The 24,923-nt window shown below is 51.6% G+C and overlaps 3 protein-coding genes and 1 non-coding gene across 8 annotated transcripts in view; 2 read left to right on the top strand and 2 right to left on the bottom strand.

Annotated features, from left to right (window-relative positions):
- The window catches only part of GMFG (glia maturation factor gamma), a 257,896-nt gene that overhangs the window by 103,545 nt on the left and 129,428 nt on the right, over window positions 1–24,923 (top strand). The window lies entirely within an intron of this gene.
- The window catches only part of PAF1 (PAF1 homolog, Paf1/RNA polymerase II complex component), a 231,254-nt gene that overhangs the window by 135,148 nt on the left and 71,183 nt on the right, over window positions 1–24,923 (top strand). The window lies entirely within an intron of this gene.
- The window catches only part of SUPT5H (SPT5 homolog, DSIF elongation factor subunit), a 71,156-nt gene that overhangs the window by 2,792 nt on the left and 43,441 nt on the right, over window positions 1–24,923 (bottom strand). For 4 of the 5 annotated variants that reach the window (XM_050768886.1, XM_050768887.1, XM_050768889.1 and 1 more), the window contains 24 exons: window positions 23,026–23,191; window positions 17,273–17,338; window positions 16,710–16,721; window positions 16,126–16,195; window positions 15,940–16,008; window positions 15,761–15,826; window positions 15,421–15,451; window positions 15,051–15,119; window positions 9,677–9,928; window positions 8,186–8,275; window positions 8,015–8,085; window positions 5,564–5,669; window positions 5,262–5,355; window positions 5,036–5,172; window positions 4,145–4,300; window positions 3,896–4,042; window positions 2,914–3,060; window positions 2,687–2,812; window positions 1,692–1,776; window positions 1,263–1,382; window positions 1,078–1,180; window positions 862–989; window positions 667–772; window positions 73–231 (listed from right to left, as the gene is read on the bottom strand). In XM_050768886.1, the coding sequence (XP_050624843.1) occupies window positions 73–231; window positions 667–772; window positions 862–989; window positions 1,078–1,180; window positions 1,263–1,382; window positions 1,692–1,776; window positions 2,687–2,812; window positions 2,914–3,060; window positions 3,896–4,042; window positions 4,145–4,300; window positions 5,036–5,172; window positions 5,262–5,355; window positions 5,564–5,669; window positions 8,015–8,085; window positions 8,186–8,275; window positions 9,677–9,928; window positions 15,051–15,119; window positions 15,421–15,451; window positions 15,761–15,826; window positions 15,940–16,008; window positions 16,126–16,195; window positions 16,710–16,721; window positions 17,273–17,338; window positions 23,026–23,191 (2,576 nt within the window). The remainder of the gene's footprint in view (window positions 1–72; window positions 232–666; window positions 773–861; window positions 990–1,077; window positions 1,181–1,262; window positions 1,383–1,691; window positions 1,777–2,686; window positions 2,813–2,913; window positions 3,061–3,895; window positions 4,043–4,144; window positions 4,301–5,035; window positions 5,173–5,261; window positions 5,356–5,563; window positions 5,670–8,014; window positions 8,086–8,185; window positions 8,276–9,676; window positions 9,929–15,050; window positions 15,120–15,420; window positions 15,452–15,760; window positions 15,827–15,939; window positions 16,009–16,125; window positions 16,196–16,709; window positions 16,722–17,272; window positions 17,339–23,025; window positions 23,192–24,923) is intronic. The other variant, XM_050768890.1, reaches the window with a different exon arrangement.
- LOC126943681 (small nucleolar RNA ZL116) lies at window positions 6,120–6,190 on the bottom strand. Its single transcript, XR_007721817.1, has one exon. It is a non-coding gene; the product is annotated as a small nucleolar RNA ZL116 (small nucleolar RNA).

Below are 24,923 nucleotides of genomic sequence, written 5' to 3'. Positions count from 1 at the left end.
GAGGGGAAAGGAGGCGGTGGCTGTAGGAGGGTTTGGGCAGGGGCAGAGGAGGGCGGGCCCCAGTGGACTCACATGGCCGGCGTCCCTGGTGTCTGCGGGTTGTACTGTGGGTTGACCTGTGGGGACGAGGGGTCTGGGTAGCCAGGTGTTTGAGGATTGGGGGTTCCCCCATAGGCCTGCGGGGACGGGGTGGGCTCATCGTCGAAGGCATACTCATATTCTTCCTCAGCCCTGTTGGGAGAAAAGTCTGTTGAGAGCAACTGTGGTGATAATGCGGAGGATGCTTCCAGAACAGCACCCTACACCAGACCCCGAACTGAGGCAATTTCATTCTCACGGGAGCCCCATCCAGAGGCACTCCTGATGTTACTTCCCTTCCACAGCTGACACTGTGGTGGAGAGAAATGAGGGTGCCCTCCCAAGGTCACCCCACCCAGGCAATCTTTCTCTAGGCCCAGGGGCAACCACAATCACTACTGATTGGGGCTGGAGAGGAGGCCGCTTTACCCCTGCCTCGCCATGCTATGCCTCCTCCTTCAAAGGGACCAGCCTGAGGCTGGGAGCAGAGAATGCTGGGTGGCCCCACAAACCCCTCCATGCCCAGACAGCCAGCATCACCCTCACACGCACCAGCACACACCGGAACCTGGGGAACCCTGGACTCACCGTGATGGCGTGTTGGGGTTGTTGGGGTCCCAGGCCCCACTCTGGGCAGGAGTGCGGCTGCCATCATGCAGGGGCGTCTGCGAGCCGTAGTGTGGGGTGCGGCTGCCTGGAATGGGGGAGATGAGTGTGTCTGTCAGTCCTGTCCCTCCTCTAGGTTCCCCCAGCCCCTCTTCCCTGTCCCCTGCGGGCACTCACCATCCTGGAGGGGCGTCTGTGAGCCATACATGGGTGTTCGGGAGCCAGAACCATACATGGGCGTCTGGGAGCCATACATGGGCGTCCGCCCATACGTCGAGGTCATGCCACCCGGGCGCCGTGAGCCCCTGTGGACGTGGAGAACAAATGGGGTGAGCAGGGCCCTCTCACTGCCCAGCAAGCCCCAGCCTGGTCCTCCCCAGGCCCCGCCCGTACACCGTGGTGAGCCGCTGACGGTCCACAGAGATGGTCTGGCAGGTGGAGTGCAGCTCCACACGGGCCGTGGACTCTGTGGCATCCTTCACCACACCGATGTAGCCTGCGGGGGGGCAGGAGGTCAGGCTGGGCAGGCTCTCCTTCACCACGTCCCTCCCCAGGCCTCCACAGGCCTCGCAGGTCACCTTTGTAGGGCCCCTGGGAGATGCGCACAGTCTGGCCGATGAGTTCGTTGTCCCTCCGGCCCCGGCCCCTGCTCATGCCACCACTGCCGCCACCTGGACTACCAAAGCCGCCACGCTGACCTGGGGATGGGGGAAAATGTCACTGGTCCCCCACTGCTGTGCCCACAGCGAGGGCACCATCAGAATGCCCCCTTCACTTGCTTGACTCCTCCCTACTTGGGTTAAGAGCCTCCTCTGCCCCCCCCCGCCCCTTGGCTTTCCTATGGAAGACCTGACCATTCCGGGCTGTCACTGCGGCGTCTACCCTCCTTTGGGTGGTGAGCCCCCTAATAGCAGGGCCTAGCCCAGCACAGGCACTGAGTGTGGGCTGAACAACCAAGTTCCTTCCAGCTGCTTCTACCCACCACATCCCGAGCCCGAACCCCTCACCTCCAGCACTGGGGTGCATGGGGCTGCTGATCCGGGGACTCATAGGCGCAAAGCCACCCACGGTGAAGTTGGTCACATCACGGGGCTAGGAGAGAAGCAAGGAGTGAACTGGCAGGCAGGGGATGGGGGTGGCAGGGTCTGGGGACAGTCCCCCAGCCCCCACACCACCCTGAATGCCTCCAGGTGGGAAGAGCTCCTGCTAGGATCTGCCCTGCTGCCACCCCTCCCTCCTTCTGGTGACAATGCCTCAATTTCCTTTGGGGAAACTCCCAGCCCTCTGCCATTGTAAGCCTGTCAAGGGGCCTGGGCTTCCACTGGCCAAGGAGTGGGACTAAAATATGGCTAGTTAGGAATTTAAACCCCTAGAGACACAAAAACCACAAACCACAGGAAGTCTTCATTCCAGGTGCAGGGCCCTGAGGAGGCCACCCAGCCACCCACACCAAAGGCCTGAATTCCTCTGTGCCACCTGCTCCTGCACACTTCCCTACAAGCCCCACCTCAGGGCCTTTGCACTTGTTGTTCCCCCAAAATGCTCACTCTCCATCCCTTCATTCAGGTCTCTGCTGCAATGTCGCCTCCCACGGAGGCCTTTCTTTACCCTCCTCTGCCTAAAACGGCAGCCCTGGTCACTCCCTGTCTCCTGAGCCCGTTCTGTTTTCTTCACAGCGCTTGCCTCACGCTGTACGATGGGTTTATCTGTCCGTCCATCTCTGGAGTATCGGCTCGGGGAGAGCAGAGGATTTTTTTGTCTTGTTCACCACTGGTTCTCCAGTGTCTGGCACCTAACAGGTGCTCAGTAAAATGAAATGAATAAATAACTTGGTGAACAGCTCAGAATCCCAAATAAACCTTTTCACTCTTTGGCAAGGACCTGACAATGACACTGCTCTCCTAATCCCTCAAAAGCCCAATCTTGTCACTTCTGGGGCCAGAGGAGGCTGGAGAGCTGAGCCAGGTACCCAACGCACAGGGTCCCGCCATGCCCACCTCACCTTCGAGCCCCCAGCCAGCACCAGGTGGCGGGTCTTGCAGACAAACATGCCCCCGTTCTCCACCAGTTTCTTGCAATGCAGGAAGGCGAAGCTTCGGAAGAGATGGCGAATCTCCCCCTCTCGGCCCTAGCCAGGGAGAGAAGGGTCACTCTCTTGGCCATGGCCCCCTCACCCCCAACCAACCAAATTCCTTCAGATGCAGTTCAAAAGCAGGAACTTGTACTCACTGAGTGGGGGCCATCAATGACCTTAACGATGTCTTTCACATGGATGTTGTTCTGCTCTGAGTCCAAGGCCACAGCAAAGCGGTTGTCTTTCTTACGAGTCACGGCCTGATGTCTGACAGTCACCACCTTCCCGTACATGTTCAGCACCTACAGAGGGAGAGCAGGGAGGCTATGGCGGAGAGAATAGGAAGGGGAGACACGGGGCAGGGGTTCCCTAAAGTGGGATAACCCTTCCTTGCGGAAGATGGTTCCAAGCTCCACAGGGCATCAACTCCCTGGCTGCAGGGCAGGCCGGCAGAGTGCCACCCTTTAGGTACTAGGTCAACCAAAAATCTTCCCAGTCATTCTAACACACTTTTTGGGAGGAGACTCTACCCCCTGATTGGGCAACAGGGACCTGAGAGATGGAAGGGGGCACTGATAGCAACATAACAGCTAATTGTTCATCTATCACTCTGTGTCAGGCCCTGTAAGATTTCACCTCAAAACTTCCTCTGAGGTGGATTCTATTATGATTTCCATTTTACAGAGGGAAACTCAGGCTCAGAGAGGGTGAGTCACTAGCCCAGGGTCACACAGCACAGAAGCAACAAAGCCGAGATGTGGATGTGGAGTCCAGGGTCCTATGTACTGTGCTCCGTGACTCCCACATCCATGAGGAAGGGGCAAAGGCAGGAGGACACATGTGGCACTCCATCCTTGAGCGAGGAACAGCCACCAGGGTACAGATCTAACCTCAGGGAATCATTCACTACCAACAGAGTAGACATTGCTCTCGTTTCCATTTTACAGGGTGTGAAACAGGCACGGGGAGGGATCAATGACTTGCCACATGCCCACTATCAGCCAGTCAGAGGTGAGTGACAGAGCCAGGTGTACGACCCAGAGCAGTCTGGGGGCTCTGCCACCTCCCAGGATGAGGGGTTGAGGGAGAGGAAGCCTCCTAAAATCAAGTCCCCGCCACAGAGCACTACACACACACCTGGAAGGTCTCCCGTTCTAGTCGCACGATGACACCCACAGTCTGGGGATCCAGCTGCACCAGCTCGCCCCATTCATGCTGGCCCCCAACATCCACACCTGATGCTGTCTCTGAGCAGAGCTGCAGGTCCCGGGGGAGCACCTTCAGCTGCCAGGGATGGTGAAAGGGGTGAGGCCCAATCCAGCTGGCTTGCCTACCTGGGTCTCCTCTTGGAATGTGCACCCTTCCCCAACCCTTCCATCCACCTACCTCATGCATGGTGAGGTCAGAGAACAGGATAACAAAATTCTCCTCTACCCGCACAATGAGGCCTGTGTCGCCCTCGAATCGGCCGGCAATCACCTTCACGTGGTCCCCCATCTTGAAGTATTTCCGAAGTTCCTGGGCTGGGAACTCCAACATGTCCTGGGGGATTGGGTGTGGGGACCATCGACGAGCAGGTGAGGGGAGACCACCACAACCTGCCTGCCCCTCCTGTCTTCAGAATCCACTCATGTTCTCAAAAACCCCACTTAAGGCTCATACCACCCACCCCAGACTACCTTAGTCCACCTGGACGATCCCTCAGACTGCCCCAGAAGCAGCTGACCCCAGACACAGGACACCAACCTGGACAACCTTTACCCCAGCCCGCCCTCAAGACACACGATGCCTACCTATACCCACACAGACAGCCTGCCCCTCAGACACAGGACCCCCGACTGGAAAGCTCCTCAGCCCCACCCAGAGACAGCCTCACCCCACACATCACATTAGGCCTGCACAACCCCTCAGACACACACCAGACACAGACACACACACACCCCCCAATCTAAGTAAATAAAATCAAGCCCCCACCTCGGACTACTCCATGGTTAATCACACTCTCAACCCAGTACTGCCCAGATATCTTGCTTTTCAGAAACGAAAGATAGACCAAGCCACTCTCCAGAGACAGACACCACCAGGCAGGCCTGCTGCCCGCCGACCCTGTGCTATACTTAGACAGCGCCTCTCAGGCACCTGAGAACACTAGAAGGGCCTCAACTTACCCTCCGGGAAACCAGGTGTCACCAGGCACACCACCATGTCATATAGCCACATACAGTCAGATGTGCCTGAACGCACCAACCCCTGCACCTGGGAACACCGGGCACCCACCTTGAGGTCCTCATGCTTGGGCATGATGGTGATCTTGTTGCCATCCACGCTGAGGATCTTGCCCTGCAAGTTGATGAGCTCGCCCTCACAGACCTCCACATTGTCTCCAGGTTGGAAGTTGTGCTCCCGCTCCTTCCCTGCAGGGGCAGTCATAGGGCTGACTCAGGGGCTGCTGCCGTGGGCCGCCCCTGCTCCTTGGCGCAGGTTACAGAGGGGGATCAAATACCTGTGCTCTCAGTCACCACCTCCAGGTCGATGCCCTCTGGCTGGTCCTCAAACTTCTCTAGCTCAGAGAGTGTGGGCTTCACACCCTCCGTGATCTAAGCCCCGAGGTGTGAGGGGAAGAGAAGAAAATGGACCAATGTCAGTGTGACAGCCCAGCTCAGTGGGCTCCAGGGGAATAATTCTCCTAGGGAACACTCCTAACTTGAGGAGTGGGACAGACCCAGATAACCCACAGCCCAAGGCCTGGCCTGCAGGAGAACACTCACCCCACCCCCATTACCAATGCCCCTCTGGGACCCTCACCACAGCAGACATGGCGAAGCTCTTGAACAGAAAGCCCTTCCGGCTGTAACGGTTCCCCTCAAAGATGAGGAAGTCACCATCAGAGGCAACATCGCCCCCCAGGGACCTGGGATTTTATGGGGGAGAGAAAATTAGAAGGGAGAGTCAAGGAGACAGTCTTCTTGTACCTCAGTCTTCTCAGCTGGCTACAAGGAGAAAGGACCCATCCCATCCCAGCACACACCCTCTTGGCAGCAGTGACTTCTCACAAACCCCAAAGGCCCGCCTCCCACCTCCCTGCACTCCTCCACCCACTCCCTGATTTATCTGTCACCAGAGCACCGATCACCATCTGACAAGCTAGTGTTTGACCTGTCCCCGTAACTAGCATGTCAGCTCCAAAAGGTCAGGGATGTAACATTCACTAAATTTCACCAAGAATAGTGCCCAGGACACAGAAGTGTGCAGTAAACATTAGCTGAACAAAGTAACAGTATCAGACAATGATATCAGTTAATATTCACAGAGCACTCAGCCTGGCCTGCACATTCATGACCTCACAGACTCTTCCCAAATCTGTGACATCAGTAACTGCTCATCATTCCAGGTGAGGGAATGCAGGCTCAGGAAGGTCACACCACACACCCAAGGTTGCCAAGCCAGAGTCTCGACAGGATTCAAAAGCAGGCAGGTGGGACTCCCAAACCTGTAGCCCCTGGCCCTGAATATGGAGTGGGGGCCGCTTAGGCTTAGTCCTGTTCCATGTCTCCGGGGTGGGGAAGGAACCTCCTTCACTCTCCAAAAGGGAAACACATGGGAGGAGCAGGTCAAGTTCCTTCTGCACTCATGCAATCGCCTTCTCCCATGGTGAACCTGGGAGAGGCCAGCATGCTCGGCTGGGCATGTTGGGGTACTTGCTGAGCTGGCTTGCTGCGGGGTGGGGAGGGGAGCACTAGGGTTTGCTCTTTGCAGAGAGAGATTCAGTTGAGTCGAGACCAGTGGTATGAATGGGTCCAAACTCAGGCAGGTGAAGTATTAGCAAGGCCCCTGGGCGCAGACTGAAAGGTGCATTCCACAGCTCTTCCTTTATCTGAAGGAAAGCCTGACTGGCTGAATCACACACAATTAGTTCTAGAACAGGACCAGAGGGAAGAGTGTTACCAGCACCTCTCATTTCTCCATGTCCTCCTCTCTGTCCTCCCTGCCGGAGCCCCCAATTGACCCTGGGATGTTGAAATTCCTGGGCTGCTCCAATTCTCTACCCAGCTGGGGGGCATCCTGAGGGAAAGGGGCTCCATACCCCCCACATCTCAAGTGGGCATAAGCAGATCAGGAAAGGAGACTTTCTAAAACCCGACACAGTCAATCCCTTTCAATGTATCATACCACGGATCACACTTTATGTGCCAAGCGCATTCTGAGTACATACACATACTAATTTATTTAATTCTCACTAATCATCTATAATCTGAGGAAGCAGAGGTTGTTTTCATCAATCTTTTTTTTTTTTTTTTGAGACGGAGTCTCGCTCTGTTACCCAGGCTTGAGTGCAGTGGCACGATCTTGGCTCACTGCAACTTCTGCCTTGTGGGTTTAAGCGATTCTCCTGCCTCAGCCTCCCGTGTAGCTTGGATTACAGGCGCCCGCCACCACCCTTGGCTAATTTTTGTATTTTTAGTAGAGACAAGGTTTCACCATGTTGGCCAGGATGGTCTTAAACTCCCAACCTCAAGTGATCCGCCCACCTCGGCCTCCCAAAGTGCTGGGATTATAGGCGTAAGCCACCGTGCCCAGACGCATCAATCTTTTTAAATATATTTTTAAAACTTTTTTCTTATTATTATTTTATTTTATTTTATTTTATTTTTTTGAGACGGAGTCTCGCTCTGTCGCCCAGGCTGGAGTGCAGTGGCCTGATCTCAGCTCACTGCAAGCTCCGCCTCCCGGGTTCACGCCATTCTCCTGCCTCAGCCTCCCCAGTAGCTGGGACTACAGGCGCCCGCCACCTCGCCCGGCTAGTTTTTTTTTTTGTAGTTTTAGTAGAGACGGGGTTTCACTGTGTTAGCCAGGATGGTCTCAATCTCCTGACCTCGTGATCCACCCGTCTCGGCCTCCCAAAGTGCTGGGATTACAGGCTTGAGCCACCGCGCCCGGCCTCTTATTATTATTATTTTAAAAGATGGGAATCTCATTATGTTCCCCAGGCTGGTCTTGAACTCCTGGCCTCAAGCAAGCCTCCTGCCTTAGCCTTCCAAAGTGCTCCCTCCCACTGTGCCCAGCCTCATCAATCTTTATAGCAGAGGAAACTGCGGCACAGGGATGTGAAGTGACTTGCCTGAGGCTATACTGCCAAGCTAACCAATTCACAGGCTAAACCTGTGGTGGGGCCACCCCTGTGGAGGAACCTGCAAAAGGCACATTCTGCATACCGGCCCTGGGGACCCAGCCCAGCCAGTCCCCAAGGACACACACCTGATCTTCTCAGCGTCAAACAGCCTCTGTGGAGGCCGCTTAAACTTCTTCCTTTTGGCAAACCAGTCTTTCTACGGAGGAAAGGGGTATGGGTGGGAAGGGTGAGGAAGGGGGCTTGGCCACCAGCGGGATCGAGCACACCCCCTCCCCCAGGCCAGATTCCCCGAGTACCAAGCTCATGCGGGCCTTGATGCGATCGTAGTCGATGCGCGGGATCATCTTCAGGGAGATGGTGTTCTGGCTGGGCTCCACGTAGTCCACCTGAGCAGGGCGAGCAGGAGGTCAGCAGGGTCGCACCCTCCTCCCTGACCCCAGACACAAGAAGGGTCAGGAGATGCTAGGAAGGAGAAGGGACATAGGATGGTGGGGAAGAAGCCAGGCTGCTGACAACTCCCAAAAGTCCCACTCTAGCTTGTCTCTCCCCTCAGCTCTGGCACTGAGTAGCCACTGCCTGCCTGATATCTCCACCTGGATATCTAAAGGTCCCTCCAATCCAGGACAACTGCAGGCAAACCGCTGACTCCCCCAAACCTGCCGCCTCCCACTCCATTCTTCCCTCTGCTCAGGCACACAACCTGGGAGCCATGCTTGACTCCTTTCTTTCTCTCACACCCACACCCGATCCATTGGCAAATTCCATCGGCTCTGCCTTCAAAATACCTGACCTCTTCCCCTCCTCTGCTGCAGTGTCAGCATTCCAAATCCAAAAGTCCAGAATGCTCAAAAATAGGAAACCTTGTGAGCATCAACATGATGCTCAAAGGAAATGCTCACTCTCGGATTTTCAGATTTGGGATGCTCAACTGGTAAGTATAATGCAAATATTCCAAAAGCTGAAAAAATCTGAAATCTGAAAAACACCTCTGGTCTCAAGCATTCAGGTTAGGGACACTCAGTTTGTATTAGGGTCTTGATCCCATCCCACCAGCACTGCCACCTGGGCTACGGCAGCAGCCTCCTCCCTGGTCTCCACGCTCTTGCCCAATGGTCCCCTCCAGGCTATTCCAGGGTTTCTCAGTCTTGGCACTATTGACTTTTTGGGCCAGGTAATTTTTTGTTGTGGGCAGCCATCCTGTGCATTGGAGGATGTGTGTGTCTAGCATTTCTGGCTTTAACCCGCTAGACGCCATAATCATCAAAATCCTCCCCAGCTGACATAACCAAAAATGTCTCCAGACATTACCAAATGTCCCCTGGGGAAACCTCGCCCTGGCTTGAGAACCAGTGGTCTAGTCTCAACACAGTCACCAGAGAAATCTTATTAACACTGAAGTCAGCCTGTGTCCCTTAGAGACCTCCCAACCTACGCCAGTAAATACCAAAGCCCTTGTGAGCTCCCTGACTCATCTCACGCCATCCCTGCTGCAGCCAGTGACTGTGCCATCCTATCTCACAGGCCGCTCCTGCTGCCTACAACACTCCTCCCCAAGAGCTCCACATGCCTCACGCCCTCCGCTCCTTCAGACCTTTACTCAACACGCCTGGGAATGTGCACAGAAGACAGTCATCCATTTCCTGTGTGCTCACAAAACCCAGGCTCTGCTTCACCTCATCTGAGTGGGGTTCTATTCTCCATAGCACAGAGAGTGGGAAGGACAAAAAAAAGGAAAGGAGAACAGAATGCAGGGACCCTGACCCCCATGCTGCCCCGCCCCCTGGCACCTGAGCAATGTCATCCTTGTAGATGCCCCGCTTGAGGCGGACCCAGGACTTTGGTTTCAGGTTGGCCACCTCCTTCACCACTTTGAGCACATCTGTCATCTCCTTGATGGGCACCATCTGCTGGTTCCAGTAGCCAAGACGCAGGTTGCCCACCCCCTCGATGGCCTGCTTCACGTGGGTCTGCTTGTAGGCCTCCACGTAGATGTAGCCCTTCACGTGCTCTGGTGCCACTACTGACTTGATCTGCAGGGGCTGCAGGGTGAGCCGGTGGAAGGAGGAAACAGTGAGACACAAAGGCTAATAACAGAAATGACTGCCACTCATCAGCAATCCCTCTTCTAGGAATTTATCCCACAGAAACCCACTGGCACAATGACATGGATACAAAGGTGTTCCTTACAGAATTATTTATTACAACAAACAAACCAGACTGGAAATTTAAAAATATCCAGGAACAGTAACTAGTTAATTGATGGCTTAATGTACCATGAAATACAATGTTGCAGTTAAAAAAGACAAGACCTGGCCAGCGTGGTGGCTCGTGGTGGCTCACACCTGTAATCCCAGCACTTTGGGAGGCCTAGGGAGGCGGATCACCTGAGGTCTGGGGTCCGAGACTAGCCTGACCAACAGGGAGAAACCCCATCTCTACTAAAACTACAAAATTAGCTGGGTGTGCTGGCACACGCCTGTAATCCCAGCTACTCCGGAGGGTGAGGCAGGAGAATGGCTTGAACCCGGGAGGCAGAGGTTGCGGTGAGCCGAGATTGCGCCATTGCACTCCAGCCTGGGCAACAAGAGTGAAACTCCATCTCAAAAAAAAAAAAAAACAAAACTATCTGGGTGTGATGGCACACGCCTGTAGTCCCAGCTACTCAGGAGGCTGAGCAGGGGGGGGATTACTTAGCCCAGGAGGTTGAGGCTGCAGTGAGCTGAGATCACACCACTGCATTCCAGCCTGGGCAACAGAGTGAAACCCTGTCTCTTAAAAATAAAAAATAAAATAAAAATTAGATTAACCTGTATGTACTAATATAGAAAGATATCCAACATATGTTCTGTGTAAAAAAGTAATTACAGCCAGCCATAGTGGCTCACGCTTATAGTCCCAACACTTTGGGAGGCCGAGGCAGGTGGATCACTTGAGGTCAGAAGTTCAAGACCAGCCTGACCAACATGGAGAAAGCCCATCTCTACTAAACATACAAAATTAGCCGGGACTGGTGGCTCACGCCTGTCGTCCCAGCTACACAGGAGGCTGAGGCAGGAGAATCGCTTGAACCCAGGAGGCGGAGGTTGTGGTGAGCTGAGATCGTGCCATTGCACTCCAGCCTGGGCAGTAAGAGTGAAACTCCGTCTCAAAAAAAAAGAAAAAAAAAAAAAAAGGCAACTCTTGAACCAAGAAAGGAGTGGTTACATCAGACAAAATATACTTTAAGGCAAAAATTACTACCAGAGAAAACAAAGAACGTTTTATTTATTTAATTTTTTTTTTTTTTTTTTTTTTTTTTTTTGAGACGGAGTCTCGCTCTGTCATCCAGGCTGGAGTGCAGTGGCCGGATCTCAGCTCACTGCAAGCTCCGCCTCCCGGGTTCACGCCATTCTCCTGCCTCAGCCTCCCGAGTAGCTGGGACTACAGGCGCCTGCCACCTCGCCCGGCTAAGTTTTTGTATTTTTAGTAGAGACGGGGTTTCACCGTGTTAGCCAGGATGGTCTCGATCTCCTGACCTCGTGATCCGCCCGTCTCGGCCTCCCAAAGTGCTGGGATTACAGGCTTGAGCCACCGCGCCTGGCCAGAACGTTTTATAACAATAATAAGGTCAATCCATCAAGAAGACAGAATTACAAATGTATATGAAACTAACACAGCCTCAAAATATATGAAGCAGCAACTAACAGAAATGAAGGAAGAAACCCACAACTCGGCGGTAACAATCGTTGACTGCAATACTCTGTTTTCAATAATGGACAGAGCTAGATCCAAGATCAACAAGGGAAGAGAGCACTTGAGCAACAATGTAAGCCAACTAAACCTAACAGCCAGCTATTGACAGAGCATTCCATCTTCAATTTCCACCTACTAAGCGGAAATGGGAAAAAAGAACACTCCATCTAACAGCAGCAGAATGCACTTTCTTCTCAAGGGCATATTGAACTTTCCAGAATAAACCACAGATTAGGCCATAAAACACATCTCAGTAAACATAAAAGAACGGAAATCATATACAGTACATTCTTCACTCATATGTAATGAAGTTAAACCCCAAGAAAAAGATACTTAGGAATTCACAAATACATGGAAACACACTCCTAGATACCAAAACTTATGAGATATGGAAAAAGCCATGCTTAGAAGTAAATGTATAGCTGTAAATACCAACTAGAAGAAAAAAAACAGGCCAGGAGCAGTGGCTCACGCTGTAATCCCAGCACTTTGGGAGGCCGAGGCGGGTAAATCACTTGAGGTCAGGAGTTCAATACCAGCCTGGCCAACATAGTGAAACCTTGTCTCTACTAAAAATACAAAACTTAAGGCCAGTTGGCCAGGCACAGTGGCCCATGCCTGTAATCCCAGCACTTTAGGAGGCTGAGAGGTGGATTACCTGAGGTCAGGAGTTCAAGATCAGCCTGGTCAACATGGTGAAACCCCGTCTCTACTAAAAATACAAAAAAAAAAAAAAAATTAGCTGGGCATGGTGGAGGGTGTCTGTAATCCCAGCTACTTGGGAGGCTGAGGCAGGAGAATCACTTGAACCCAGCAGGTGCAGGTTGCAGTGAGCCAAGATCACGCCATTGCACTCCAGCCTGGACAACGGTGTGAGACTGTCTCAAAAAAAAAAAAAAAAAATTCAGGCTGGGCGCAGTGGCTCACGCCTGTAATTCCAGCACTTCGGGAGGCCGAGGTGGGCCGAAACCCCATGTCTACTAAAAAAACAAAAATCAGCTGGGCGTGGTGGCGGGCGCCTATAATCCCAGCTACTTGGGAGACTGAGACAGGAGAACTGGTTGAACCTGGGAGGCAGCGGTTGCAGTGGGCCGAGACTGCACCATTACACTTTAGCCTGGGCAAGAAGAGTAAAACCCCATCTCAAAAAAAAAAACAAACAAAAAATGCAGTCTTGATATATGCTACAACATGGATGAGACTTGAAAACATTAAGTGAAGAAAGTCAGTCACAAAAGGTTAATATGCCATTTGTATGAACCATCCAGAGTTCACATAGTCAAATCCACAGAGAAAGAAAGTAGATTTGTAGTCATCAGGAGCTGGGAGGAGGGAGGAATGGGGAGTGATGGCTAATAGGTATCGGTTTCTTTTTGTAATAATGAAAATGTCGTGGAATTAGATGGTGATGATGGTTATGAATATACTACAATATATAAAACCCACCACAGTTTACACTTTAAAAAATTAAATTTTAGGCCGGGCACAGTGGCTCAGAACTGCAATCCCCGCACTTTGGGAGGCCAAGGCGGGCGGATCACTTGAGCCAGGAGTTCAAGACTGGGCTGGCCAACATGGTGAAACCCCGTCTCTACTAAAAATACAAAAAAATCAGCCAGGCATGGTGGCAGGTGCCTATAATCACAGCTACTCAGAAGGCTGAGGCAGAGGTTGCAGTGAGCTGAGACCGCACCATTTCACTCCAGCCTGGTCAACAAGAGTAAAACTTCGTCTCAAAAAAAAAAGAATAATCAGAGTCATAACGCAAATGAAGTGACTAGAATTTTACCCCAGGGCACCATGTAGGTGGATTTGAGCACATTTTTTTAAATTACTATTATTTTTTTTTTTTGGTAGAGACCAGGTGTCACTATGTCACTACGATGTCCAGGATGGCCTTGAACTCCTGGGCTCCAGCTATCCTTTTGCCTCAGCCTCCCAAAATACTGGTATTACGACTAGCCACCACACCTGGCCAAAAGGTACCTTTTCAGCCTCCCTGTTGGGGAATCGCACCCCACAAACCCCAGTCTCCCCCATGACAGGCAGGGACACTTACCACTGTAATAATCAGGAAGACATTTCTTCCCCGCCCCACCCCACAAGACAGTCTCACTGTCACCCAGGCTGGAGTGCAATGGCGCGGTCTTGGCTCACTATAACCTCTGCCTTCCAGGTTCAAGTGATTCTTCTGCCTCAGCCTCCAGAGTAGCTGGGATTACAGTCAAGCGCCACCATGCCCGGCTAATTTTTGTATTTTTAGTAGGGACAGGATTTCACCATGTTGGCCAGGCTGATCTCAAACTGGCTGGTTTCAAACTCCTGACCTGGTGACCCACCCGCCTCAGCCTCCCAAAGTGCTGGGAATTACAGGCATGAGACACTGCGGCCAGCCTTTGAGGAGGACATTTCAGTACATTTAAAATCATAGTTTGCAAACCCTGCAACCGTCTACTTGGTCCCACTGGGTCACACCCAGTGGTTCAACAGGTAAAAGCATGATCCCTAGCAAGGATCAAGTTAACTGAGAAAGCTACCAGCCAGCACCCTTTAGAGCATTTGCCCTGGTTCCCAAACTGCCAATTAAGCCTTTGACAACAGCTCTGCTAAGTAAATGCAAGCTGCAGAACAAGTCCTAGCTGACAGCTGGACATAAAGCCACCTAATCCTTTTTTTTTCACGCTGGAGTACAGTGGCGCCATCTCAGCTCACTGTAGCCTCTGCCTCCTGGGTTCAAGTGATTCTCCGCCTCAGCTTCCCAAGTAGCTGAGACTATAGGTGTGCACCACGATGTCCGGTTAATTTTTATATTTTTAGTAGAGACAGGGTTTTATCATGTTGGCCAGGTTGGTCTCGAACTCCTGACCTCAAGTGATCTGCCCACCTCAGCCTCCCAGAGTGCTGGTATTACAGGTGTAAGCCACTGTGCCCAGCTAAAGGCCACCTAATCCTAATGATGCTGAGAGGCAACCAAGGGGCCCAGAGAGGGGAAGGAAGTGCATCAGAGTCACACAGCTACGAAGTAGCAAGAGCAGGACTCAAATTCTGTCAGTCTAAAGAAAACCTGGGCCTCGGATGCAGCATTTGCTGCCTGGCATGTGGTGAAGAGGGTGACCCCAGCCCAACAGGGCTGGTGAATAGGCAAACCCACTCTCACGAAGAAAAGGTGCAGGAAGCTAGCTGGCTGACTTCCAAAGAGCTACAGGAGTGGCAGGACCCTGCCAGAAATGCAGAGAACAAAGACAACATATCTGTCAAGGCCCAGAGGAGCCCTTCCATTGAGACAGTGGTCTTGTTCTAGCTCAAGCAGCTCACTCAGCAGGCAGCTCTGCTCAGCACAGGGGCACCTGGTGCCCCTGAAGTTGACAATCTCCTTCCCTCTGGGTGTGACCATGTCTCCCCACCAAGCCGCCTGCCTACCCAACTTACCGTGTCTGTGAACTGGTAGGCAATGAACTTGCGCATCAAGGAAATGGCCGTGGCCCGTTCCTCCCCGATCTGGAAGATGAGAGACAGATTTGAGAGAGGTGACAGGATGGAGAAAAGGACACAGGAAAGGGGGCAGGAGACAGCAGCAAGAAAGATAAAGTAGGACCAAGAGAGGAGACAGAAAGAAGGATGGACAGCCAGGAAGATGGGATGGGAGATAGCGAGTCAGTAACGTGGAGTGGGGGACGGAGACAGAAGGACCAAGTGACTGACAGGCCACAGAGACCTGGGACAGATAGACACTTCTTCCCCACAAAGCAGCCTCCCTCATTCTCCTGCCTCCTCCAAGCTCCAAGGTCAGAGCACGTACCTTACATTTGACAGTCCACAGATTGGGATCCCTAAGCAGCAGAGGAAAAGGAAGCCCTTCAGTGAAGCTGGATCTTCAGCAACAAACAGATGAACCCCCAGGGCCACCCTCTTCCTCTGTTTTCACACCCAGGTTCCCCCATACTCAGTGGCTTCCCCACGCTTCTCTCCATGAGCAAGAGGAAAGAGAAAGTGCCACCTTCCCCTCCCTACCCCTGCCATCCACCACACTGTCTGTGTGACTCTGCCCCGACTTATTTCAGGGAGCCACCTGTTTGGGCACCATCACCCCATACAAGATTCGCACCCCAGCACGGCCCCCACCATCCCAACCCCCTTACTTGACTCCTGGGAGTAGCTGCTGCTGGGTGATGTCGTCTGAGAGCTCATCAGATCCTCCGTATACCCTGAAGGGAGGAGGGCAGTCAGGAAGGAAGGGATGAAGCTCTGTCAGACCCCTGCCCCTTCCTGCTTAGGGACCACCTGCTCCCCACCCCACCTGCCCCCGCCATGCCCTTACGTCTCTCCCACAGATGACTTGGCATATTTCTTCATGTAATACTCGCCCAGTTCTTCTTCTCGCTGGTCCCTGGAGCGTGAACGGGGAAGCAAACACGAATTGAAGGTTGAGGACAGCCGGTGGGCTGACCTACCCCCAAATCTCCCCACAGGAGCCAATCCCACCATGTTTCCCTTCCTTGCCCACCTCCAGAGGTTTTGCAGGCGGCGAGCCCCAGAACGATCTTCATCCAGGACAACATTATCAATATTGGAGGCTGAAAACAAATGGGCAGAGGGTGTGAGCAATGGCAGGTGGAGGGCAGGGGCCTGGAGAAAGTAGGGGTGTGCAGCTAAGAGGGTCAGGGTTTGGCCCTGGGGCAGGAAGATGACATCTCACAGAGGAAATTCCAACCCCTCATCCCCTACTCTGTCCTACTCAGCATCCTGCTTCTTGTCAAAAAGACTGGGGATCGGGCCCAGCAAGCTGGGGGGCTTCCAGCTGTTCCCATCTCAAAGTCACTGTCCAGGCACACCCTGGACTGCACCCCACCCTACACACAGCTACCACCCACAAATGCACAGTCCCAGACAGACACATCCATGCTTTTCCAGGTCAACAACTGGGATAGACCTGGCCCCAGAACTCCCTGACTCTGGAGTCTACATGGGTCAGAGCCTCCAGGGCCAGACCAGGGCTGGTGGGGAGGCGGTGAGGGCAGGTGCCTCAGGAAGGAGGAAATGTCAGGATATGGGAGGAAGGTTAGGGAATCACACTTTTCAGATTCTTACCTTCAATCTCTTCTACTTGGAGGAAGAGGAGGTGGTGGTGGTGGTTGTGGTGGTGGTGGTGGTGGTGGTGGTGGGCGAGGGCAGACAAAGTATGAGCCAAATTATAGCAGCAAAATCAACCAATGGGTTGGGGGAGGGGAAGGGAGGGACACAGAAAGGTTGAAAATCAAAAGTAAAGGCCAGGCACCAGGTGGTTGGGGAGAAGCCGAAATGTATGAGGCGCACAGAACGGAAAATAACGGGGAAAGGGGGGCACTGGCCCAGGAAGTGGGGGGTATCTTGGGACAGAGCTCGCCCACCCTACAACCCCAGAAGGGATTCACTGGGCCCTGGGATCCCAGAGTCCTCTCCCCACAACATCCCCACCCCACAGCCCCACCCCCCACTCATGGGCCTAAAAGGAAAAAGCAGGGAGCTGGTCTCTCTGGGAAGGACAGAAAGAAGCAAGGTGAGGACGGTGGGGGTTGGGGTGTACAGGGGATGGGGGGTGGGGGGAATGGGCTCTGAAGACCTGTCAGCCACCCTCTTCCCAGTAGTCTTGTGGAGGCAGGACCCACACACACCTTTCTCTAGGATGTCCTCTGCTCCATCCTCCCACTGGTCCTCGTCCTCATACTCATCGTCGACATCTGAAATGGAAAGGCCCAGTGGTAAGGGGCAAAGGTGAACAGCTCCCAGGACACGAAGCATCTCCTCTGGAAGATGTGCACTACAAATCCCCACTGCACAGAGGAGGACACTAAGGCTCCGACAGGGAGGCACTCGTCCGGGGCCATGCCACAGAGCTGGTGCACGCAGCAGGGTCGAGGGGGACATACAGCTCTAACTAGCTCTGTAAGTCATCCCCTCTCCTTACTCCACTCCCAAATCCCTTTTAAAAAACTAAGATCAACGTAAGCAAGAAGGAAAGTTCCCTCCCAACTATCAAAAATGATCGGTAGACACCACCTTTTTTAAAAGATGGTTCGTGGTCTGTTGGTTTTATGATTCTCGTACATTTATAACAGCTAATGCTGAGAGCATACTATACACCCTACCCTGTTCTGAGTACCTGACACAGGTTCCTCACTGATCTTCCTGGCAAACCCGAGGGAGGCATTGTCGCTGTTCCTATTTTACAGCAAGGGCTCCGAGACCCAGAGAGATGAAGGAACCTGCCCACAGACTCAGCTGGGATCTGAGAGGCAGTCTGGCTCCGTGGTCCATGTACTTAATCTCTTCACTATGTTGCATGTACTGCTTTGTAGGTATCAAACATTACACTAAAAACTTAATACATGCACATAATGAAAAACTCCAATGTTATAGAGAATGTAGTATCAATTAAGTCTCCCTCCCATTTCTAACCCCTAGTATCTCAGTAACCTTTCTCAAAGGCAACTCCCTGACTAGTTGCTTGCCTAGAGATGATCTATGTACATATATGAAGTCCATGTAAGGCTGGACGTGGTGGCTCACACCTGTAATCTCAACACTTTGGGAGGCTGAAGTGGGAAGATCACTTGAGCCCAAGAGTTTGAAACCGGCCTGGACAACATAGTGAAACCCCCTAAATCCAAAAACTTAAAAAATCAGTTAGGGTTGCGGATGGTGGCTCACGCCTGTAACCCCAGAGCTTTGGGAGGCCGAGGCGGGTGGATCACGAGGTCAGGAGCTCATGATCAGCCTGGCCAAGATGGTGAAACCGCGTCTCTACTAAAAATACAAAAAATTAGTTGGGTGTGGTGGTGGGCACCTGTAATCTCGGCTACTCGGGAGGCTGAGGCAGAGAAATGCTTGAACCCGGGAGGTGGAGGTTGCAGTGAGCCAAGATCACGCCACTGCACTCCAGCCTGGGTGACAGATGGAAACTCTGTCTCAAAAAAAAAAAAAAAAAAAAAAAAAAGTCTAGTCAGGCCTGATGGTGCACACCTGTGGTCCCAGCTACTCAGGAGGCTGAAATGGGAGGATCACTTGAACCTGGGAGGTAGAGGCTGCAGTGAGCCATGATCGTGCCACTGCACTCCAGCCTAGGAAACAGAGTAAGATCCTGTCTTTAAAAAAAAAAAAGGGCCCGGTACAATGGCTCATGCCTGTAATCCCAGCACTTTGGGAGGCTGAGATGGGTGGACCACCTGAGGTCAGGAGTTTGAGACCAGCCTGGCCAACATGGTGAAACCCCGTCTCTACTAAAAACACAAAAAGTAGCCAAGAGTGGTGGCGCACGCCTATCCCAGCTACTCGGGAGGCTGAGGCAGGAGAGTTGTTTGAATCTGTGAGGCAGAAGTTGCAGCGAGCTGAGATCACGCCACTGCACTCCAGCCTGGGTGAGAGAAACTCCATCTTAAAAAAAAAAAAAAAAAGAAGAGGCTGGGCGCAGTGGTTGACGCCTGTAATCCCAGTACTTGGGGAGGCCAAAGCAGGTGGATCATGAGGTCAGGAGTTTGAGACCAGCCTGACCAACATGGCAAAACCCTGTCTCTACTAAAACTACGAAAATTAGTTGGGCGTAGTGGCAGGCACCTGTAATCCCAGCTACTTGGGAGGCTGATGCAGAAGAATCACTTGAAACCAGAAGGTGGAGGTTGCAGTGAGCTGAGATTGCACCACTGCACTCCAGCCTGGGTGAAAAAGCAAAACTCCATCTCAAAAAAAAAAAAGAAAAGAAAAGAAATGCATGTAATCCATCCCGTTGCCACTGTTCCCTGCACGTAATTTTTGTTTGTTTTTTTGAGACCAAGTCTTGCTCTGTCGCCCAGGCTAGAGTGCAGAGATCTCAACTCACAGCAACCTCCACCTCCCAGGTTCAAGCAATTCTCCTGCCTCAGTCTCCCAAGCAACTGGGACTACAGGTGCCCACCATTGTGCCTGGTTAATTTTTGTATTTTTAGTAGAGACAGGGTTTCCCCATCTTGGCCAGATTGGTCTCGAACTCCTGGCCTCAGATGATCCACCCGCCTCAGCCTCCCAAAGAGCAGGGATTACAGGCATAAGCCACCACACCCAGCCACATGTAATTCTTTAACACACTATTCGGTACCTTTCTTTTTTTCTCAACACTACTACAAACTCAGAGCTCTCCCACAGGAGCACAAGCTTCATATGCTATATGGCCCATAATTTGTTTAACCAGGCCCTGATCATCAATAAACATTTAGGTCACCAAATTTTACAACTGCGAACAGGACTACAACATGCATCTTTGTTCTCATGTCTTCATGCACTCATGCAAGTTTAACCATAAAGTAAATTCTAAAGAGGAACTGCTGGGTCAAAGGGTTCCTGCATGTTAAATGCTAACATGCACTGCCACATAGCCTTCCACACAGGCAGTGCCCACCAACACTTCCACCACCAACATATGGGTGTCCCTGGGAGCCCACAGCTGTCACCCAGCATGGCATCCATTCTCTTGCTCTCCAGGAACATCCAGAGCACCTCCTGTCCCTTTGACAATAAACTAGTTTTCTTCTCAGGTAAAAGAGTCCCAGGAAAACACAGGATGTGTTCTAAGTAATCTCTCTTCCCATAGGTAAGGGAAAACAAGCACATTAATTATCATCATGGACGTATGAACTAGTCTTATCTTTTCAGGAACTGACATTTGGCCATAAATATCAAAAATCTTTTTTAAAAAAAATGCGGCCAGGCATGGTGGCTCATGCTCGTAATCCCAGCACTTTGGAAGGCCAAGGCGGGCAGATCACAAGGTCAGGAGTTCGAAACCATCCTGGCTAACACAGTGAAACCCCGTCTCTACTAAAAATACAAAAAATCAGACGGGCGTGGTGGCATGCGCCTGTAGTCCCAGCTACTCAGGAGGCTGAGGCAGGAAAATCAGTTGAACCCAGGAGGGAGAGGCTGCAGTGAGCCATCGCGCCACTGCACTCCAGCCTGGGGGACAGAGTGAGACTCTGTCTCAAAAAAAAAAAAAAAAAAAAAAAAAAATTGCACCACCTTTGCCTAGGAATTTGACTGATAGGGATTTAACAGGTAGAACAGAGATTTTTCATCTGGGGTGGCCTGCGTTAGATGAAAAAACTACAGCTCCTATTTTCAGTAATCTGGAACTGAAATTTAGCATTTACATCAGCTACATACAATGGCAACAAACCACACAATGTTAGCTGTGTCACTGGCTCTTTCACAGCACATTACAGCTGTAGGTATCTCAAGGCAGCATTTACATTCACTGCTACTCAAAAATTAGATTCTTAGACTATCTACAAAATCTTATTATCTAAATATGTTAACAAAGAAACATATGCACCAAAATGTTCTTTTTAAATATTCTGATAACTGTATTTCAATAAATTGTCCTCTATGGAATCCTATGTATTTTGTTTTATGCATTTCAGAAGATGGTTCTGAGAAGGGAACAGGGTTTCACCAGACCACAAAAGGGGCCACAGCACAAGAAAGGTTAAGAACTTTGGTCTAGATAATAAATTGTATGCATGTGTTTAAGTATGTATGAAGATGTTCACAGCATTACTGCATGTGCTGTGACACAAACAAACGTCAATATCCAACAAGAGCCTGGTTAAATAAAACACATTACACAACGAAACACTGTGCAGTCATTGGAAAAAAACAAATATTTTAATACTATTGATGATAATACTGACAGCAGCTAATGTTTATTGAGCACTTAGGCGTCAGAAGACGTTCAGAAAATTTTCTTTTTTGAGACAGGGTCTCACTCTGTTGGCCAGGCTGGAGTGCAGTGGCTCAATCACAGCCTACAGCAATCTCGACCGCCTGGGCTCAAGCGAGCCTCCTACCTCAGCCTTCTGAGTAGCTGGGACTGCAGGCGCAAGCCACCAAGCCCGGCTAATTTGTTGTTGTTGTTGTTGTCAGACATGGGGTCTTGCGATATGCAAATTCCTGAGCTAAAACAATCCTCCACCTTGGCCTCCCAAAGTGCTGGGATTACAAGCGTGAGCCACTGCACCGGCCCAGAAACTTTCCTTATACACCTTGAGTCATTTAACCTAAGCTGTCTCTGTTTCTCTACTTTTGCAACTGTGGAACGATAAAAAGCAGTTTACAGAAAAGTAGTTATAACGTGGACCTACGTAACCTTAACAAATAACAACCCTGTTTTCTGAGGGCTTTTCCTAGGTTAGGCATTACATTCTAGGTCGCCATCAACTTAACGAGCTTTATATGCATGGTCCCCCAAATCCTCGCCATATCCCTGCTGTAACAGAAAGAACTATTTCCCCCTTGCACTGAGAGAGGAGGAGACTCAGTGACACATAGGACGCTGTCCAGGGCTACATGGAGAAAACAGTGGAGCCAGGCTAGAAGGGCCCCAAATCTGTCAGACTACCTTTTCAGGTTACCTAATTTCAAGTCATTTGAGCTTTCCATGACAAGTACAAACCACTGTCAGATTTTAAAAGATCATAATGGTGCGAGGCGCAGTGGCTCACGCCTGTAATCCCAGAACTTTGGGAGGCCGAGGCAGGCAGATCATGAGGTCATGAGTTCAGACCAGCCTGACTGACATGGTGAAACCCTGCCTCTAATAAAAATACAAAAATTAGCCAGGCATGGTAGCACACGCCTGTAATCCCAACTACTCAGGAGGCAGAGGAAGGAGAATCGCTTAAACCCAGGAGGTAGAAGTTGCAGTGAGCTGAGATCGCGCCACTGCACTCCGGCCTGGGCAACAGAGTGAGACTCCATCTCAAAAGAAAGAAAGATCATAATGATCCTGTGATTGTGTGTGTTTTTTTGTTCTGTTTTTTGGTTCGAGACGAGCCTAGCCAACATGGTGAAATCCCGTCTCTACTAAAAGCACAAAAATTATCTGGGCATGGTGGCAGCCGCCTGTAATCCCAGGTACTCACGAGGCTGAGGCAGGAGAATCGCTTGAACCCAGGGGGCGGAGGTTGCAGTTAACCAAGATCACACCATTGCACTCCAGCCTGGGCGACAAGAGCGAGACTCTGTCTCAAAAAAAATATATGGATATATGGCCGGGCGCGGTGGCTCACGCCTGTAATCCCAGCACTCTGGGAGGCTGAGGCGGGTGGATCATGAGGTCAGGATATCGAGACCATCCTGGCTAACACGGTGAAACCCCGTCTCTACAAAAACTACAAAAAATTAGCTGGGTGTGAAGGCACATGCCTATAATCCCAGCTACTTGAGAGGTCGAGGCAGGAGACTCGCTTGAACCTGGGAGGTGGAGGTTGCAGTGACCCGAGATCGCACCATTGGACTCCAGCCTGGGTGACAAGAGCAAAACTCTGTCTCAAAAAAAAGAAATGGAACTAGAAGTGGAAGCTCAGCCTCTGCTCAGCACTGGCCCAGCACTGTGACATACCAGCCTCATCCAGAATGAAGCCTCCATGGCGGGGTTTCTTGGGGGGCCGGTCATCATCTTCTTCCTCCTCTTCCTCATCATATTCCTCCTCCTCTTCCTCCTCTTCTTCTTCCTCAGGCTCTTCTTCCTTCTCACTGCCCGCCGCACTCCGCCGTTCTTCCTCTACCTACAGGTGTCAGGCAGGGTTGTAGCACCAGAATTCTACTACCCCAAAATCCGAAAACCAAGTTCCCCACCCTAAATCTGACCTCAGATCGCCCCGGTCAATCACAGCCCCCTTTGCCCTGCATACACCCCTTTCACTCTAGCCTACTCTCTGGTTACCATTCTATCTCAGCAACAGCACTGCCATCTCCCCAGCCACTCAACCAACCCTGGGAGTTGACCTGGGCTTCTCCCTGCACTAGATTTCTTGCTCACTTTCCAGCGGGTCTTTAACTATAATAGCTCGATGAAGCTTGGTCCCTGGGCCTCATTTCTTTTCCTTTCTTTTTTTTTTTTGAGATGGAGGCCCACTCTGTCTCCCAGGCTAGAGTGCCGTGGCACAATCTCAGCTCACTGCAACCTCCACCTCCTGGGTTCAAGCAATCCTCCTGCCTCAGCCTCCTGCGTAGCTGGGATTACAGGCATGCGCCACCACACCTGGCTAAGTTTTGTATTTTTTTAGTAGAGACAGGGCTTCACCATGTTGGCCAGGCTGGTCCTGAACTCCTGACCTCAGGTGATCCACTCGCCTCTGCCTCCCAAAGTGCTGGGATTACAGGTGTTAGCCACAGCAACCAGCCCATCTCTTCCCATTCGACAACTCCCCAAGGCCAACTTGTCCTCTCCCTTGGTGGTGGGGGACATCTCTGTGACAGTGACTCCCATCTCTGTTTCTAGTCCACACTGCTCACCAAGATCACTGGCCAGCCCTGTTGCTAATTCTGTGGCCATTCTGTATTCCCTACCATCCCAGTAGCGTCTGGCACTCCAACCATGCCCTCCCTGGAGAAATGTTCCTCTCTTGGCTTCTGCTGTACCATGCATGCTCTCCTGGTTTTTCTCAAAACTCCAACGGCTCCTCTTCAAGCTCCTCTTACTATTAACCCCTTCAAGTCTGACATCAATTACCAGGGCTCAGTCCAGGGCCACTTTGTTCTCCCTCCATGCACTCTCTCCCAGGACATTTTACCTTCCATGACCCCAGTTCCTGTCTCTACAGACGACACCCTCATCTGTCTCTAGACTCCCACCTTTTTCCAGAATTCAAGACCTCCATGCACCAGCAGCATCCTGGATGCCTCCCCCAGATGTCCTCTGAGCCCTTTCATACCCACTGTGTCCCAAACTGACCTCAACGTCTTCCCCTAGACCTGTGCTGGCCTCCTCCAATTACCGACAGGCACCAAATCCTCATCCTTTCTGCCTGTGAACATCATTTCTCCAACCCATCCTTTCCCCCCAGCCCCATACATCTGAGCCTAGGCCACGACACTGCCCTCTAACCCCTGGATCCTTACCCCAGCCTCCTCCCTACTCTCCTGGCCTCTAATCCCTCTTTCCATACCAGCAACAACATTAATGGATGCATACCGAACTTCAATCTTTAACTCATTAACTTCACAACTTCTTCCATGTCATTACTACAATCTATTTACCTAATACAGGTTGAGCATTTCTTTTTTTTTTTTTTTGAGACGGAGTCTCGCTCTGTCGCCCAGGCTGGAGTGCAGTGGCTGGATCTCAGCTCACTGCAAGCTCCGCCTCCCAGGTTTACTCCATCCTCCTGCCTCAGCCTCCCGAGTAGCTGGGACTACAGGCGCCCACCACCTCGCCCGGCTAGTTTTCTGTATTTTTTAGTAGAGACGGGATTTCACCGTGTTAGGCAGGATGGTCTCGATCTCCTGACCTTGTGA

This window comes from Macaca thibetana, chromosome 19 (genome assembly GCF_024542745.1).
Source record: "Macaca thibetana thibetana isolate TM-01 chromosome 19, ASM2454274v1, whole genome shotgun sequence".
NCBI lineage: Eukaryota > Metazoa > Chordata > Mammalia > Primates > Cercopithecidae > Macaca > Macaca thibetana.
Note: the sequence above shows the minus strand (reverse complement) of the source record. Positions and strands in the feature narration are given on the sequence as shown.